At 40.9% G+C, this 18961-nt stretch overlaps 1 protein-coding gene across 2 annotated transcripts in view; it reads left to right on the top strand.

The window, feature by feature from the left end:
* LOC128690065 (transient receptor potential channel pyrexia-like) overlaps nucleotides 1-18961 on the top strand; it is a 44691-nt gene that overhangs the window by 12056 nt on the left and 13674 nt on the right. Inside the window, exon 2 of one of the 2 annotated variants that reach the window (XM_070088553.1) lies at nucleotides 7250-9072. In XM_070088553.1, coding sequence (XP_069944654.1) covers nucleotides 7522-9072 — 1551 coding nt within the window. In that variant the 5' untranslated portion in view covers nucleotides 7250-7521. Of the gene's footprint in view, nucleotides 1-7249; nucleotides 9460-18961 lie in introns of both variants that reach the window. The other variant, XM_053778627.2, reaches the window with a different exon arrangement.

Below are 18961 nucleotides of genomic sequence, written 5' to 3'. Positions count from 1 at the left end.
AATTAAAGCTACAATGTTAGCCAATATTTAAGGTATTAGTGCTAAGATATTCACTACTTTGGCTTGCGAGTTACCCCATTTTTTACACTATATATAATATATATATGTGCCCATAACACTTGTATGCTCGCAAGACCATTGCTAACTTTTAATGTAAGTAATATGTAAATAAAAGGTGACTTTCTTGACTACGCTGGAGGTTTAGATACAAATAAATGGTTGGCACTTCAAACGTAGTGGCGAGGAAGTGTAGAGTGATAATATAGCGACCTGTGACTGAGAGGGTGTCTGTGTCTTGTGAGGTGGTATGTGGTCGATGCTGCTGCTGCTGCTGCCCTTTAAGTGTTTAGTTGTGACGTTTTACATGTACTGAATATAACAACATCATCAACATCACGCTGCACTACCTTCACTTCTGCTGCTCGAGATCCGCCTTCAGGACAAGGCTCCTGTTTAAAGAATTAATATGCTCTAATGTAGTCTTGAAACGAAAATAAATAAAATTTGAACGATCTCTCTCTCTCTCTCTCTCTCTCTCTCTCTCTCTCTCTCTCTCTCTCTCTCTCTCTCTCTCTCTCTCTCTCTCTCTCTCTCTCTCGCTAGCTCTGTCTCTTTCTCTCTCTCTCTCTCTCTCTCTCTCTCTCTCTCTCTCTCTCTCTCTCTCTCTCTCTCTCTCTCTCTCTCTCTCTCTCTCTCTCTCTCTCTCTCTCTCTCTCTCTCTCTCTCTCTCTCTCTTCTCTCTCTTTCTTTCTCTCTTTCTCACACACACACATTGTTATTAAAATATATATTCACGATCTGGAATTAGCTAGTTCCACTGATATCAGCTAAAATATAAATATACACAAACTGCATTATTACAGTAATTGCTGTAACTCTTAAGAACATAAGGATCCCAATCATGGTTGTTCAAGCTAGGAGAAACAGAGTAGTACACTACTGGGCGATGACACTCCCATCCCAAAGGTCATATCAGACTCCCAACACCCTCACGGATGTGCACTCCGAGTTGTCTCAGTGTATATACACCGAAAGTTTATTCCTTGTTTTAGATATTAAAGTATTCTCAGATCACTGACCCTCGTCTACCTGGAGGGTATTCCGGGGATCAACACCCCCGCGGCCCGGTCCACGACCAGGCCTCCCAGTGGATCAAGGACTGATCAACTAGGTTGTTACTACTCTCCGCACGTAGCCAGAGTTTAGTTAGTTTAATATGTTTATTATGCACCCCATACCCATCCTGTGGGCGGTAGTCAAAGATTACAGAGGTACATAATGGGTCCAGGGACTGGGCCTCAAAGTTTTGATTGCTGAGCAAGTTACAGAGGTAATGAATTCACAATTTACAAAGGTAATGAACTCACAATTTACAAAGGTAATGAACTCCAGGTAGGTCTAGTCACAATCATGACAAGTTACAAAGGTATTTACAGATTACAGAGGTACACAATGGGTCCAGGGACCGGGCTCCAAAGTTTTGATGGCTGAACTAGGTACAAGGTAATGAACCAGATTAAGATTTATTTGGAATTTTTAACCCGGAAGGTTAGCCAGGATAACCCGTTAATAAAGTCAGTGCGTCGTCGAGAATTGTCTGTCTTATTTCCACTGGGGCACTACAGTCTTGTCGCCCAGGATGCGACCCACACCAGTCGGCTAATACTCAGGTACCTACTTACTGCTAGGTGAACAAGAACAGCAAGTGTAAGGAAACATACCCAACCCCTCCACCCTTGCTGGGGATTGAACCACGGACACTCGGTGTGTGAAGCAAGACAGTTACCAACCCACCAACAACTACTGATGAGAAGAAACAATTATATCCCTTTATATCCTAAAGCCTTACGCATTTTCTTTGTTTTCAGATCTTGATTGACGAGACGTTTCGCCTCCTCACTTGGCTTCTTCAGTCAAAATACAGAAATCGTGTAGATGTAGACACAAAGTGATCGGTCCTTCAGCCTGGAGAAGAAGTAAGTTGGAGCTGAGGGACTGACCACCTCAAACTTAGTTACCTCTTCTCCAGATCGAGGGACTCATCTCCTCGTATCTACATCTCCACGACTTTGGCTGCTACCTCTGTATTTCGACTGAAGAAGTCTGCTTCGCTGGAGACACGTCCCTTCAGTGAGGATGCCACACTGTTGTCCATAAGAACATAAGAACATAAGAAAGGAGGAACACTGCAGGAGGCCTGCTGGCCCATACTAGGCAGGTCCTTTACAATTCATCCCACTAACAAAACATTTACCCAACCCAATTTTCAATGCTACCCAAGAAATAAGCTCTGATGTGAAAGTCCCACTCAAATCCAACCCTTCCCACTCATGTACTTATCCAACCTAGATTTGAAACTACCCAAAGTCCTAGCCTCAATAACCCAACTAGGTAGACTGTTCCACTCATCAACTACCCTATTTCCAAACCAATACTTTCCTATGTCCTTTCTAAATCTAAACTTATCTAATTTAAATCCATTACTGCGGGTTCTCTCTTGGAGAGACATCCTCAAGACCTTATTAATATCCCCTTTATTAATACCTATCTTCCACTTATACACTTCAATCAGGTCTCCCCTCATTCTTCGTCTAACAAGTGAATGTAACTCATCTACTGGTCGCTAGTGTATACCATTAATATTACTATTTTATTGATATATTAGAACGGTTTATGGAGGTAATTTACAAAGTTATCATTATTTCAGTTTTTCATTATCCTCACGTTGTAAGAAGGTTTCGATGATCGTAAGGTAATCTTAGCTTCTGTGACGTGTTAGTGAGGTGATCTTAACCTTTGTTGCCTCAGTGAAATGATAATAAGGTGATCTCACCCTCTGTAAGGTGTTAGTAAGGTGATCTCACCCTCTGTAAGGTGTTAGTAAGGTTATCTCACCCTCTGCAAGGTGTTAGTAAAGTGATCTCACCCTCTGTAAGGTGTTAGTAACGTAATCTCACCCTCTGTAAGGTATTAGTAACGTAATCTCACCCTCTGTAAGGTGTTAGTAAGGTTATCTCACCCTCTGCAAGGTGTTAGTAAGGTGATCTCACCCTCTGTAAGGTGTTAGTAAGGTTATCTCACCCTCTGCAAGGTGTTAGTAAAGTGATCTCACCCTCTGTAAGGTGTTAGTAACGTAATCTCACCCTCTGTAAGGTATTAGTAACGTAATCTCACCCTCTGTAAGGTGTTAGTAAGGTGATCTCACCCTCTGTAAGGTGCTAGTAAGGTGATCTCACCCTCTGTAAGGTATTAGTAACGTGATCTCACCCTCTGTAAGGTGTTAGTAAGGTGATCTCACCCTCTGTAAGGTGTTAGTAAGGTTATCTCACCCTCTGCAAGGTGTTAGTAAAGTGATCTCACCCTCTGTAAGGTGTTAGTAACGTAATCTCACCCTCTGTAAGGTATTAGTAACGTAATCTCACCCTCTGTAAGGTGTTAGTAAGGTGATCTCACCCTCTGTAAGGTGCTAGTAAGGTGATCTCACCCTCTGTAAGGTATTAGTAACGTGATCTCACCCTCTGTAAGGTGTTAGTAACGTAATCTCACCCTCTATAAGGTGTTAGTAACGTGGTCTCTCCTTCTGTAAGGTGTTAGTAACGTGATCTCACCCTCTGTAAGGTGTTAGTAACGTGATCTCACCCTCTGTAATAATAAGGTGATCTCACCCTCTGTAAGGTGTTAGTAAGGTGATCTCACCCTCTGAGAAGTGTTAGCAAGGTAATCTCATTATTATTATTATAATCAAGGGGAAGCGCTACACCCGGAGGATTATCTCAGCCTCTGAGAGGTGTTAGTAAGGAGATCTCAGCATCTAGGAGGTGTTAGTAAGGTGATCTCAGCATTTAAGAGGTTTTAGTATGGTGATCTCAGCATCTAAGAGGTGTTAGTAAGTTGATCTTAGCCTCTAAGAAGTGTTAGTAAAGTGATCTCAGCATCTGAGAGGTATTTGTAAGGTGATCTTAGCTTCTGTGAGACTCCAGTTGTCTCTTAGAGGTGTGGGAGGGTTGCAGGTTTGTTTACAAACAGCATGTGTGCGTACCCAGGCAACTTGAGACTGTATTGTTACTTCTTTTATGTTCATGAAAGCCGCTCACATTGTCTTAACACATTCTTAACGTGATTTATTCTATTAGGTAATAGGGCAGAAGAGCAAGTGATGAGACATTTACTACGGCTACGGTTACAACCAATGGAAATAAAAATCACTTAGTTAATTTTTGTTGGTTTTAGGTAATTTATATATGTTATTATGGAAGGTAGTAGTTGTGGTCGTATATGTAGACTAGTGGTAGTAGTGGTTGAAGCAGCAATGATGGTGGTAATAGTACTATTAGAAGTAGTAGTAGAAGTAGTAGCAGCATTTGTAGTCCTTGAAGTAGTAGTAGCTATTGTAGTAGTATCAGTGGTAGTAGTATCAGGAGTAGTAGAAAATGTATTCGTTCCTATCTGTGTAAAATTATACCTAATTAATCTTCCGATTCGCTGTGACGAAGCTTCATCAAACCCATAGAATTGAGGACACACAGGGGACACATAAAAGGAAAATGGTGAGGTTCAGGAAGTAACAATGTTGAAAATGGTATAAATTAAAGACAAGTTGGCGATTAAGATCCATGTACAGAAGTTGGGTGAAAGTTGAAATCAACCCATCAACCCTGGAGAAAAAGTATTTGAAGTGGTCAGTCCCTCGTCCTTAAAAAAGAGTTGCGAATCCAGATCACGGATCTTAACTCTTCTCCAGACTGAGGGACTTAACACCTCAAACACTTTTTTCTCCGAGGTTGAAGGACTGATTACATCATCTTCATTTCGCCACTACACCTACTGCCTCTGTATTTGACTGGCGAAGCCTACTGTGTAGGCGTAACGTTTCAAAAATAAAGATACCTATAACTTGCACGCGCGTCTTATCAACCTTTCAGTATTGTATACCATCATATTCATAATAAAAATGGTATTGTATTGTATAATGGAAAGAAGGAATATGGTACAGAAGATGGCACTTCAATACAGATGAAATCTCACACCATAGCAGCAAATTAAAATAATGAATAGTACAGAAAAATCCTTATAACGTAGGTTTTTTTAATTTATTATTGTTATGCTAATGATCAAGAAGTAACAATAGATGACCTTGCAGTAGAGGATGTTCCACACTCAGACATTGCTGATAGTAAAAACTTTCTCTTGTTCCTATGGCTTTAATCAAACCTTTGTAACAGCAGCTACCTTTCCCTACCTCGGATCAAACCAAATTACCTTCCACTGTCCAGGCGCTGTAAGGATTCTTACGGTTTTAGCGTTTCTCCGTAACAACAACATTAATAATAATAATAATAATAATAAAGTTATATGAATGATAATAATAATCAGAATAAAGTTATAGCAACAACAATAATAATAATAATAATAATAATAATAATAATAATAATAATAATAATAATAATAATAATTCACAGCTTCGTCTTCACTACTTGTTATTTATAGACAATGGTTCCAGACGCACGATTTCTTTCCTTGTATATTTACATGCGCAGAGCTGCCTTGATGCTGCTGAGGGTCTCTTCATCCAAGAAATTTAAGCCACCCTTCCATTCCTCGAATGAAACATGATTGCCTCCCTTTCCCCAGGAGCTATATGCCCTCACCCTTACGGGTTCTGCGCTTGGCAAGTGTCAGCACCGGGTGAGTGTTGACACCACCACCTGGGAATTCCCAGGTGGTGACTTCCCAAGGTTGTTTACCAGAGCTTGGTACCGAACCCCAGTCCCAGGACCCCGAACCCGGGGCCCCGGACCCTGGTCCCCGGTCCTCAGCCTTGCAGCGTGGGAGATTCCTATATTATGACTTTTAAGTCAATGGGCAATTTATCAGAGGCGTCGTAAGGGGGGGCGGGCCGCCCCGGGTGACACCATTTAGGGGGTGACACCATAGAGCCTCTAAAGGTGACACTAATGACCAAAACAGTGCTGCACCAACATAAGAAAAGTATCCTTCGTTTTATATAGCCTATCATATATTAACAAAGTACAAATAAGCCTATATAGGGAAAATCATTGATTTTGATGATGTGATAGATGATTTTGCATAATTGAAGGTAAGGAAATGTAAGATCAGATTTACTGAGATGTTACCTGTACTCAAGGTCAAATCGGAACTAGTGTTTCTCTGATATTCCATTTTTTCTTTATTTTTCAAGTTTATATATATATATATATATATATATATATATATATATATATATATATATATATATATATATATATATATATATATATATATATATATATATATATATATATATATATATATATATATATATTCTTCCATTCTAAATTTATGTTGGAAATTAGATTACTACATTAATGTTTCCAAAACACTGTCAACAGGACCCCATTACTCTTTCCAGATTGCGACAAAAGTCATCAACATATCTGTGCCATACCGTGGCCTTTTTTTTTTTTTTTTAACATATTGAATTTACAGACTAAAACCATTATCGTATTTCGTCGAGTCATGATGTGGACTTTTGCTTTTACTTAAGTTCCTGTTGATAATATTTTAAATTTATAAAATTACATGTTAGTGAAATATCAGTGAGCTTTCCTTTATTTTCTCTACAAACATTGCTCTCACTAAGCTGTATGTTTTGTTTTAGTAATTTCTTTCACCAACTAAATATTTACATTGGCCAGAAAATGACTAAAAGTTGTACCATATACATTTCCCTGGTCACCTTCGCTAACCAGGTGTTCCCTAGGCAAAGATTTTAATGGCATTTCTCACTATAGTCATTAGAATCATGCCATTCAACCAGACGCATTTTTTTTTTTAATAAAATTAGATACACGCGCATTATACATCTATATTCTGACAATATGATAACAAAAGCTAGCTATGTTTCCAATGCAAGGGAAGGGGAGAGAATGTTTTGTTTGTCCAAAAAATAGGAAAATTTGTTTTGATGCTGGTCTTGCTCATATGATGGTCCACACAATGGGAGCTTTTGGTCATTCGACAGGCCTTTAGCTACTTTACAGGATCACCCAGTAAAAAATTATCACTTTCTAAGATATATTCTTAATGCGAGCCTCATGCTCATCGTGTGTTACTTGACACACACACCTTTAGCTTTTTTTTTCGGGAGGGGGGGGGACAGGGTCACTAATCAGTTATACTAGTTATACTGGGACCTTCAACATACTTTCTTTGATCTCCGTTTCACTAACCTCACATTTTTTTTGAACAGATACGGAGTGACGAAGAGCGATCGCCACGGCATCATCATTGATCTTACAACCTCCATGTTTGTGACTTGGAATTACTGGCTGGGAACTTCGGAGTTTCTGGGGTGTTTAAACAGTATTACTTGCTCACTCAGCAGGGAATTATATAATAAAGTAAGGGCTGGCTTTCAGTGGAAACCAAATGACAATAGACGAGTGGAACTGTTGCATAAAGCGTCACTACTCTTGGATACTGGGCTAGTAGTGGCATGGTGTGTTCTGTGCATCAGTGATCATGACAGGAAGGAAACCTCTGTTTCGCTATGTTTCCTGGGAGGATTCAATCCCGGGGACACCCCTAAGCAGAGGTCCAAAACCCGACGTACGTTTCCTTGCACTTTTAGAAGCGCTGAAGACAAGATACGTTCAAGGAGTTCGAGACCAGTTACTGCAGGGTCTCCCTGTCAATTACCGCGAACCGGCACTTGGTAACAAGACTCCGCTCATATGTGCCTCTGAATATGGGTTTGTGGAAGCCGTGGCGGAGCTATTAGGTGCAGGAGCTAACGTGAGTATAGCGGATGCAACTGGGGCCACACCTCTACACATGGCTGCTGGTGGTGGTCACTTCTCCACAGTGAGACTTCTCTTGTCTCGTGGTGCCCATGTAGATCCTCTCGACACACACGCCAGCACTCCTCTCCACTACGCTGCGCGAGGCGACAAACAGGACCCCGGCAGCAGCAATATGGTGGGAGTGGTGGAGTTGCTACTCAGCGCGGGAGCCCGTTGTGGTCTGAGGGATGGAGAGGGTCGCCTGCCCCTTCACAACGCCGCCCATGCAGGGAGTGCCAAGCTTATCCGAGTCCTTGCAGCTGGTGCATACAAAGCAACAGTCAATCTGAAGGACAATGAAGGCCGGACGCCTCTTCACTGCGCAGTACTCGGGGCGAGGTCTCTTGACGCCGTTGCGGCCATGATAGAACTCGGATCTAATATAGATTCCCGAGATGCCCAGGGTCACACATCTCTCCATTTGGCAGCAAAAAGACAAGTTAACTACGTGGATGACGAGTTTGACGGAACATGTTTGGAGCTTTTGCTGTCACACGGGGCTTCAGTGGCTGCCAAAAATGACGAAGGCTACAATGGTCTCACTCTGGCCTTGAGGCGTACTATGTGGTTTGGTCGTCCGGGAGCCAGAGACCACATCTTGCATGCTGTTCAGCAGCTGGTAGCTAAAGGCAGCTGTGTACAGGATGGATTTGCTATGTGGAGGATGGTTGAAAGCTTTCCCTCTCTCGTGCCAGTAGCTCTTAACAGGTCAGTGTGTGCCAATACGTCTGCTCGCGACTCTCCTCATCTTCGTCTTGACTTTGACTTCGGGCCCCTTTCTGTAAATGCTCAGCAACTCAGAGAAATTCAACGCCAGTCCCCATTAAACCCTCAGTCAGAGCTGCCGTCACCGCTGCTTGGAGACTCAGAAGTAGCCATGCTTCATTACATTCTCTGGGCTGGAAGGAAACGACTCCTCCTCCACCCTCTCTGTAAGGCCTACCTTCATCTTAAATGGTCGAAAATTCGCAAATACTTTCTGGCTAATGTCATTTTCTACTTTCTTTTTGTTCTAAGTCTCACGGCCTTCCTGCTGTCATCCAGCAACTGCCCAGAGCATACCAATGATGCCAGCAACACATCTGCACAGATCACAAACCTCACGACGGATGCTAACAGCAAAGCAACAGCAGTATGTCGGTGGACGGCCCTGGAGGCGGGTGTAGTGGGCTTAACCTGGTGGTGTTTGGTTATCTTCTCTGCCTTACTAGATCTTCGAGAAGTTATCCAGGTAACACAAAACCCCTTCATTTACATTTATAACCTTGGGAACCTCTTGGATGCTGCTCTAGTACTGTGTGTCCCACAGCTGCTGGTAGGACGTTCAGCATATGAAATGGAAACCAATGGGGAACTGGCAGTGTGTTGCCTAGCATTGTGGCAGCAGCAGGTTGGTGCTATAGCTATAATCTTAGCCTGGGTGCGGCTCATGCTTTTTACTGGCCAGTTCCCCAGCTGTGGGGTCTACATCGTCATGTTCTCCACTGTGGCTAAGAACGTGCTAAAGTTTATGGCTATGTATGTGTTCGTGTTGGTGGCCTTCGCATTGGGTTTCTACGTGCTCCTGCGTTCCCTGCCCACCTTTAGGACTCCAGCCACTGCACTCATCACCTCTCTAGTGAGTATGTCATTCCAAATGGCTCTTTTTTTGCAGTATTATGAGTTTGCAACATTATGAATTATGTGAGAAATTGCCTCCAAGAGGTTTACAGGGTATTACCTGAATTATTGTGCAAGTAATTTGGGTGATGTAAGTGGGACTTAGTCACTGTAGGTCACAGGACTCTCACTTCTTCGATGCCCACTCCATCACCACTCTCACAAAAAAAGCTTGACCTGACATTAAATTAATAATTGCAGTATTAAACATTAATACCAATAATGGTAAATTCTAAAATAATGTGGACTGTATATTATTTGGCTTGCGGGGTATGCAGAATATAACTATTGCACAATACATAATACAATAGTGTTATTAGAAAAGAAATTCGTATTACCACTTACCACTGACTTATTGTAATTGGATCATAATTATTTCTGGAACACACCCTAACGCTACCCTAACAGCTAGAATTTATGATGGCCAATGCAAAACTACTGGACATTATGGGTAAGCGTCACTTAGATAAGGTATGCTGCTGGGAAGAATCGGAGTCCTCTATTTCTCCATAATTGTTGCTGAATTGTTAGGGTTTTCCACTATTTATCCCAATTCTTCAGTGGGAACGTGTCAGCAATTTCTAAATTATGGATTGAGGCCGATATACACCAATTGGATCTCAATGACGCCTGATTACATTACACAACTAACAGACCAGTGTTCACACATTCAGTTTCACTATGGCGTCCTTCCCGTCTGTGTCACTGCCTCTGTTCTCCCCCCCCCCCTCCCTACCCCTCCCTTTCACTTTAAAATTTCTCTAAGGGTTCAAATAGCATCACAAATATACTCATTATTATCTATTTACGTTTATATGTTCTACATTTGGGAAAATTATGTAAAAAAAATCCACAAGTTCTGAGTAACCCAGTTAACCTGATCTACCCTAATATGTAATAATAATGAATTCTCTGTCAGGTACATTTCTTATCGAATTATTATTATTATTATTATTATTAAAAAATCAATAAATAGTATTCATTATGTGGAAAATACTGTATATATTTTCCGGAAATACGGTAATTTATAGGTTAATAGATGCCCTATATTGTATTTTTAAAAGAAGTATGATCGAAAATGGGAAACCTGCGGCTGGGGGAGTCACTCGCCATCTTGGTTTTGAATTGGATACAACGTTAATATAATGGGAAAAATTTTTCGTGCTCTAGAGGTTAAAATTGGATTGACACCTCTCAAATAGGAGGCAAAATTGTTGGATGTGCATTCCTGCATAACTTGAGATATCAGACGACTAGACAAGACATCTCCACGAACCTCAGATAAGCTCTCTAGATTTGTGTATAATTCTGGCCAGTGTTTTCATAAATTTAGCTAGTGAGGTTTTTCTGGGTATGATACAACTTAATATCCAGTCAAATTGGTGAGTGATATTAAGATATATTTTCCTTCTGTTATGTATATGTGAATTTATATATAATCATTTTTTAATATACAGTCCACAAATTTATATACTTACCAGTATTCCTGGTGTATGTATATTTCATTTAATTAATAGGTCCAGAGCAACTTGTGGTTATGACAGTGGTAGGTATCGAAGGGGGACATTTTTTGCGACCTAGGTGTCCCAAATTCCTACTTGTCTAACTGATAAATAATAATTATCTGTTCATTTACTGTTATGTACATAATGATACATTCAGCTAAATGCAATTTTCCACATTTAATTTGCCCGTTGCTGTCATTTCACATATAATTATTAAGTAATTAACCAATTAATGACTTCACTAATTACCTCCGGTTCAAGAAGGATCAACGGGAAAATTAAATGTGGAAAATTGCATTTAGCTGAATGTATCATTATGTACATAACAGTAAATGAACAGATAATTATTATTTATCAGTTAGACAAGTAGGAATTTGGGACACCTAGGTCGCAAAAAATGTCCCCCTTCGATACCTACCACTGTCATAACCACAAGTTGCTCTGGACCTATTAATTAAATGAAATATACATACACCAGGAATACTGGTAAATATATAAATTTGTGGACTGTATATTAAAAAATGATTATATATAAATTCACATATACATAACAGAATGAAAATATATCTTAATATCACAAACCAATTTGACTAGATATTAAGTTGTATCATACTCAGAAAAACCTCACTAGCTAAATTTATGAAAACACTGGCCAGAATTATACACAAATCTTGAGAGCTTATCTGAGGTTCATGGAGCTGTCTTGTCCAGTCGTCTGATATCTCAAGTTATGCAGGAATGCACATCCAACAATTTCGCCTCCTATTTGAGAGGTGTCAATCCAATTTTAACCTCTAGAGCACGAAAAATTCTTCCCATTATATTAACGTTGTATCCAATTCAAAACCAAGATGGCGAGTGACTCCCCCAGCCGCAGGTTTACCATTTTCGATATCATACTTCTTTTAAAAATACAATATAGGGCATCTATTTACCTATAAATTACCGTATTTCCGGAAAATATATACAGTATTTTCCACACATTAAATAAATGTAGGCTTGTAGTTTTTGCTTTATCTTATGTTAAAATATTTAAAAGTGTGCTTTATATTTTAACCTAATTACTTATCAGTCCAAAATCCATATGATAGATTCACATATACCTTGAGTGGTGTATTTACCTTAGCGTATATAGGCTGAAAATTTAAGTTAATCATTATTTTAGGGATTAATAAAATTCTTGCCTGCAGCCTTTACTAAATAACCGTAGTGAAGTTGATAGACTTAAAGCCTTATTGCCCAACTAACCATGATAGAGTACAGTAAATATGTTTTCAGCAATCAGTTACTCTCAAAATTGTAATACTAGTGATTAATGAAATAAATATGTTAACTGCGGGCACAGCATACAGTGGATTCTCCATATGGACTGTTATTTAATAAGCCTTTCTTGTCAGTTGGATGCCCAGGTTATTTCATGCATAGGAAAACATTAGGAAAAGCTGTTATAATGAAACAATGGCTGACACACAGGATTAGATTAGATTTTGCTACTAAAGTGGCTAGTTTATTGTGCACCCCATATCCATCCTGTGGACGGTAGCGCAAGAGCAAATGGATACACAAAAGGCCTATGAACTAGGCCCCAAAAGGGTTAACAGGAATACATATGGGTTTATATCTACATATCTACAGTTCACTTATCTGTTACAAGCAAATTTAGGAAATTTGCTTTGTATATCTGGTATCTTATTTTCATTAATAAGATATCTTGACATGTCACATAGGTTATTATACTGTCTGTATTCCTCAGTATGTGGACAGTTAAGCACATAGTGTTCAAGACAGTGACCATATGCCTGATCACATAATTTGCATTTAGTTTTATCATCATCTGTGTGTCTCCCAAACTGCCAGAAGTACTTGGGAGACCTGACACACAGGAAACAATCTTTTTGCAGTTAAGTAGAATCTAACGGTAATTATGTATGGAATGGAGCCCCGAAGCGAGATTCTGTGGCTCATCCTGTTTGTAATCTGCATTAACCACATAATATAAATATTTAAATAAATGAGGAGACCAGTACTTTCAAGTAGCTACATGAACATCACAGATTTGCAAATGCTATTCATTATAGAACAAATGTAAATACTGTATTATGCTCTCAAAAAGCGCCAAGTCATTATGAGTCATTCAGCACTAGCAATAAATGCAATATCTTACGTGTGAAGTTCAGTTATACTGAAACTGTCGCTTTGTTAACTGCGGATTCCCATCATAATACCCAGTGAACGATAAAAGTTTGTCAGATTAAAACTCTTTGTTTCCTGTACACTAATGATAAGAATACAGTATTGTGATCCCTAAAGTAAATTCTTGCGTGTGTGTGTGTTTATATATATATATATATATATATATATATATATATATATATATATATATATATATATATATATATATATATATATATATATATATATATATATATATATATATATATATATATATATATATATATATATATATATATATATATATATTTATATATATACATATATTTATATATAGATATATATATATATATATATATATATATATATATATATATATATATATATATATATATATATATATATATATATATATATGCAAAACAACCACTTTGAAAGAATAGAGAAATTCCAAGCGCTTTCGTGACTACTCACATTATCAAGGAACTATGAAAGTAAAGCATCCAAGGAAGCTATATAAGGGGTCTGGCCAGCACCTCACTATCAGATCCCACAACGGTTAAACACGTGACGCTCGCCGACCCAACTTGGATAGGTCCTTTGCACAACTCACCCACAAACTATTCTACCCAAGAAAATTTAAAAATTATTATTTGTCCAGTGTATTATTAAATTCTTCCCAAATTCTATTAATTATAAATGGATCTAATTTATATAAACCAAAGGAAATATATAAATTAGATCCATTTATAATTAATAGAATTTGGGAAGAATTTAATAATACACTGGATAAATAATAATTTTTAAATTTTCTTGGGTAGAATAGTTTGTGGGTGAGTTGTGCAAAGGACCTATCCAAGTTGGGTCGGCGCGCGTCAGGTGTTTAACCGTCGTGGGATCTGATAGTGAGGTGCTGGCCAGACCCCTTATATAGCTTCCTTGGATGCTTTACTTTCATAGTTCCTTGATAATGTGAGTAGTCACGAAAGCGCTTGGAATTTCTCTATTCTTTCAAAGTGGTTGTTTTGCATATTCTGAAATCACCTGTTTACTGTGATCTTGTGTGTGTGTGTGTATATATATATATATATATATATATATATATATATATATATATATATATATATATATATATATATATATATATATATATATATATATATATATATATATAAGAGAAGTTAATCAGTCCCTGAGGGACTAATTACCTCCTCTTCTACAGTCTTCCATTTATGTCACAGTATTGTATTGATAAAGCCACTGGATGCCGAAACGTGTACAAAATAGATACCCAGATGTTGCACATGTATCTAATTCATTATCTTGTCGGTATTATATACCATTGATATATTTCTTGTGTATATATGCCGACAGATTATGCACCTCTCGGTGCACATACACTGAGATGCGCACCTCTGTGGATATACACAGAGATTATTGTTATCATTTTAAAACAATAAACCCGTAGGGTTATAGCGCCTAGAAAATGAGAGGTAATCAAATTTGATCCAGGAAAGGCAGGGTAGTTGCAGTTTCTTGGATCAAAATCCTTGACCGGGAGCATAAAATCCTACCTTCCTTTTGAAGGAACACTGGGGATGCACACCTCGGTGTATGTACCAAGAAATATAAACCGAGAGGTGTCTATTTCTCGGTGCATACACCTAAAGTCAGTACCTGATCAGCCGGACTGTGGTTCGTACGTCGGTTTACGTGCGGCTAACAGTAACAGCCTGGTTGATCAGGCCCTGGTCCACCACGAGGCCTGGTCACAGACCGGGCCGCGGGGGCGTTGGCCCCCGAAATCCTCTCCAGGTATTTTACATTGTACGATAATTGCACTTATGTATACCTGTGCTTAAATAAACTTACTATTCAACGCCCTTGAAGAAGTCAGTAACCCGAGAGAATAAAAGTTTAGAGGTGTCGGACTGTTGTATCAGTATTCCTCTCGCGGTGGATCAGGGCCTGATCAACCAGGCTGTTACTGCTAGCCACACACAGGGCTCGATTAAGGCATGGGAGGGCCTCCAGAGATTAAGTGAAAAGTGTTCACAGTTACTGTCGTATATCATGTATAAGTTTATAGTATATTATTATATTATTACATATATGCTGAACTGTTGACTATTGTGATTTTTTTTTTAATTTCTCTGGGGGCCTCACAATACCCGCAATGGAAATAAGTCACTCTGACTTTTTTGGGTTCTCCCAGGTTTTCTACTCATATGCTGCTATGTTTGATAATCTTTGTAACTGTATTTGTGTATACCTGGATAAACTTACTCGCCCAGGGGCCTACAAACACTCAGCTCACACACTGAGGTCCGGAGTTCGAATCTCCTCCCCTACAGCTGGATTATTATTATTATTATAATCAAGGGGGAAGCGCTAAACCCGGAGGATTATACAGCGCCTGGGGGGGGGGATGTGGAAGGCATTCAGGCTTAATTCGGGGAACTGGAGCACAGATCCAATTCCCTAAATCAAGAGCCCCTCACCAACATCAAGGAACCTTCCTTGAGGGGCCGTACAGCTGGAAAACATTAGGGACGTGTTTCCATAAGACACCTGCTGTCCGTGTCCCTGTTCATTCATCAGATTAAAATGGGTACCTGGGTGTTAGTCAACTGGTGTGGGTCGCATCCTGGGACAAAACTAACCTAATTTGCGGGAAATACTCAGCATAACAAGGGGCTTTCTATTATAGTAGTATGTCACTGATGTCTGGCATGCTGCACTTTTAAAAAATTGTATTCCTTGTACTTCTCTGTATCATGTTCAAATTAATAATAAATAAATAAATAAATAAATAAATAAATAAATAAACTATGGTCTGTATACCTTGTAAGATAAGATAAGATTTCGTTCGGATTTTTAACCCCGGAGGGTTAGCCACCCAGGATAACCCAAGAAAGTCAGTGCGTCATCGAAGACTGTCTAACTTATTTCCATTGGGGTCCTTAATCTTGTCCCCCATCACGTTGATTCGCTGCCTGACCACGGTCGAGTGAGGTTGTGCGCTGCACCCCTCTGCTGTTCAGGCGAGCTACCTTGTATCAACATGGCGCTGAGTGTGAGGAGGCGCGTAAATACCATTGGTATTGAGCTGCTTCGTGGGGCGATTTCACCCTCTTCAGTGCAAGTCTTACTCCCGACAATCATTAGGGAGACCTATGGAATCCAGGACGATGAGGTGTATGGTGTAGCCCTGAATGGGGCTTATAGAATCTTCGTCAAACTGAATTCCACGTCCGTGTATGAGTCTTTGGTGACGAGGTTCCAAGACGTGAGTCTTGACGCTACTCCAGCTGTGAAGGTGCGTTTGATCGACGTATCTCGCCACTTTACGTGGGTTAAGATACGTAATGTCCCATTTGAGGCAGATGAGGCTGACATAAGGAGTGTTTTTGAGACATATGGAACCGTACATCTGGCACAAAAGGGCAAGTGGACGGCAGGTGCTTACATGGGACGTCCGGAGGGTACCTTTTCCCTGAAGATGACTCTGAGACATCCCATACCGTCTTACGTCGTGTTGGAGGACTTCAGGACGCAAGTTATGGTATCGTATGCCGGACAGAGACGTACGTGCAGAATATGTGGGGCATACGACCATATGGCGGCAGAGTGCGTGAAGCTGAGGAGGGCGCCAGCGCAAACTGGTGAAGCACCAGTTACCAGCGTGATAGCTGTTGAGAGCCCGGTGCGCAAGCAAGGGCCTGGGCGCTTGTGGAGTGAAGAGGTGGAGGATTCCAAAGAGGAGAATGGCATGTGTGAGGTAAGCTGTGATGTAAAAGGATCTGTTACTACACAAAGGACAAGTACAGAAGTGCAAGTGCAGGAGGAGGTGCAGGCTATAGAGGAAGAGCTTCAGGAGGTGTTAAGGACATTGACACCGCCTGCAGAGGATGTTGTTCCTGAGCTGGTGAGAGACACGGCGGTGCCTGTAGAGGAATGTAAGGATAAAAAACATAGCAGGGTTGACGGGCCAACTAGTAAGAGAGAGTTGTCGCCGTGTGCTGTGGAACGGGGCGTGGTGGAGGTTGAGGTTCATCGTGAGGGAACCTCAGAAGATAACATGGATGTAGAGGGCATCACGAGGAAGAGAGCGGCGGCGTCAGACTCAGATGACGTCCTGACGCCGGCGCAGAGGTCTGGGAGGAAGGAAGAGCAATGTCGAAGCAGTCACGATAAGAGGCATCGCAAAAAAGGGGGAGGGGTTGATGGTGTGAAGCCTTGTGCTGGCTCTGGGGCAGGAGGCCCTGGGATGAATGAAGAGAGGAGGAAGGGTTGGAAACTATAAAGAGGCCTTAGGTGTATGACTGTGAACGTAAATGGACTGTGTAATAGTGTGAAGAAGGAATGGTTTCGAATGTTTCTGTATAAATATAGGGTGGATGTAGTGTTCCTGCAAGAACACAATTTCAAGGAGGGAAGAGTGCTCGAGGTGGAGGGGTTTCAGGTCATGACTCTGCCATCTGCACGTCTGAAAGGTGGTGTGGGTATATTGATCAGGGAGGCAAGCCCGTTTGTGTTGCTAAGAAGTGAGGGGGGAGGAGGGGGAAGAGTATTGCGCGTGGATGGGTGGTGGATGGGACAGCGGGTATCTTTTGTATGTGTGTATGCACCAGCGGAAAATGATGTGAGGGTAAAAAGGGATTTTGTATGTGAAGAACTAGTTTTCTTCTTACGTGGTTTACCTGCAGTGGCCATCGTTGGTGGCGACTGGAACTGCGTTATTAGGAGGGCTGACGTGGAACCAAAAGGGGCGGGGCACGTGTCGGCGGCCTTGCGAGATCTTTTGAGGGATATTCAGTTGCGGGATGCGGTTGGAGGAGGGGCGTGGGAGGTAGAGCACACTTTTGTAAGACGGGGTTACGCTGCTAGGTTGGATAGGCTGTATATATCTCAAGGGGTTGGGTTGACATTTTTCCGTACAATAGAAGTAGCTTATTTGGATCATCGGGCGGTAGTAGCAGAGGTGGCGTGGGAGTCACTAGCAGGTATATCTAGGGGATATTGGAAATTAAATACAAGTGTGTTAGGTGATGAGGAGGGGATAGAGGGATTTGCAACGCTGTGGGAGGGGTTACGTGCAGAGATAAAAGGGGTAGAGGATGTGGTGATGTGGTGGGATGGTGTGGCTAAAGAACGGATTAAGCAATATTACGTAAAGGAAGGGAAACGTATCAATTCTTTAAAATATGGGCTTGCTAACTATTTGGAGGATAGATTACGGGGTTGTTATGCGAAGGGGGCGGTGGCGGGCACTTATCCAATGGATGAAATTATGGCAATTAAAGGGAGGCTGCGTGAGGTACAGGATGAGAGGTTCCAAGCGGTGCGGGTACAGGCGGGGGTGGAAGAGGTGTTATGGGGCGATAGACCTTCATCGTGCGTATTGCGTAGGCAGAAACAAAGACAGCAGGCAATGGCTATTCCATGGTTGGAGGTTCATGAATCGATAGGAGGGTACAGGGAGGGGCAGGTCATACAAGCTACGGAAGGAATGGGGGCGTTTGCTGACAAGTGGTATGAGAAGTACTGGCAACGAGAAGGGGTAGAGGATGGGGTTTTAGAACAGGTGTGTGGGAGTGTGGTATGTCAGTTGCGTAACAGTGATAGGGAAGCACTGGGTGGCGAAATAACTGAGGGGGAAATATGGAGGGCTTTAAGTGGAATGCGAAAGGGCAAAGCACCGGGAATTGATGGACTCCCGGTAGAGTTTTATCAGCAGCATTGGGAACTATTGAGGCATTTTCTGGTTAGGTTATTAAATTG

This window comes from Cherax quadricarinatus, chromosome 25 (genome assembly GCF_038502225.1).
Source record: "Cherax quadricarinatus isolate ZL_2023a chromosome 25, ASM3850222v1, whole genome shotgun sequence".
Taxonomy (NCBI): Eukaryota; Metazoa; Arthropoda; class Malacostraca; order Decapoda; family Parastacidae; genus Cherax; species Cherax quadricarinatus.
This window is presented reverse-complemented; position numbering and strand designations above follow the sequence as displayed.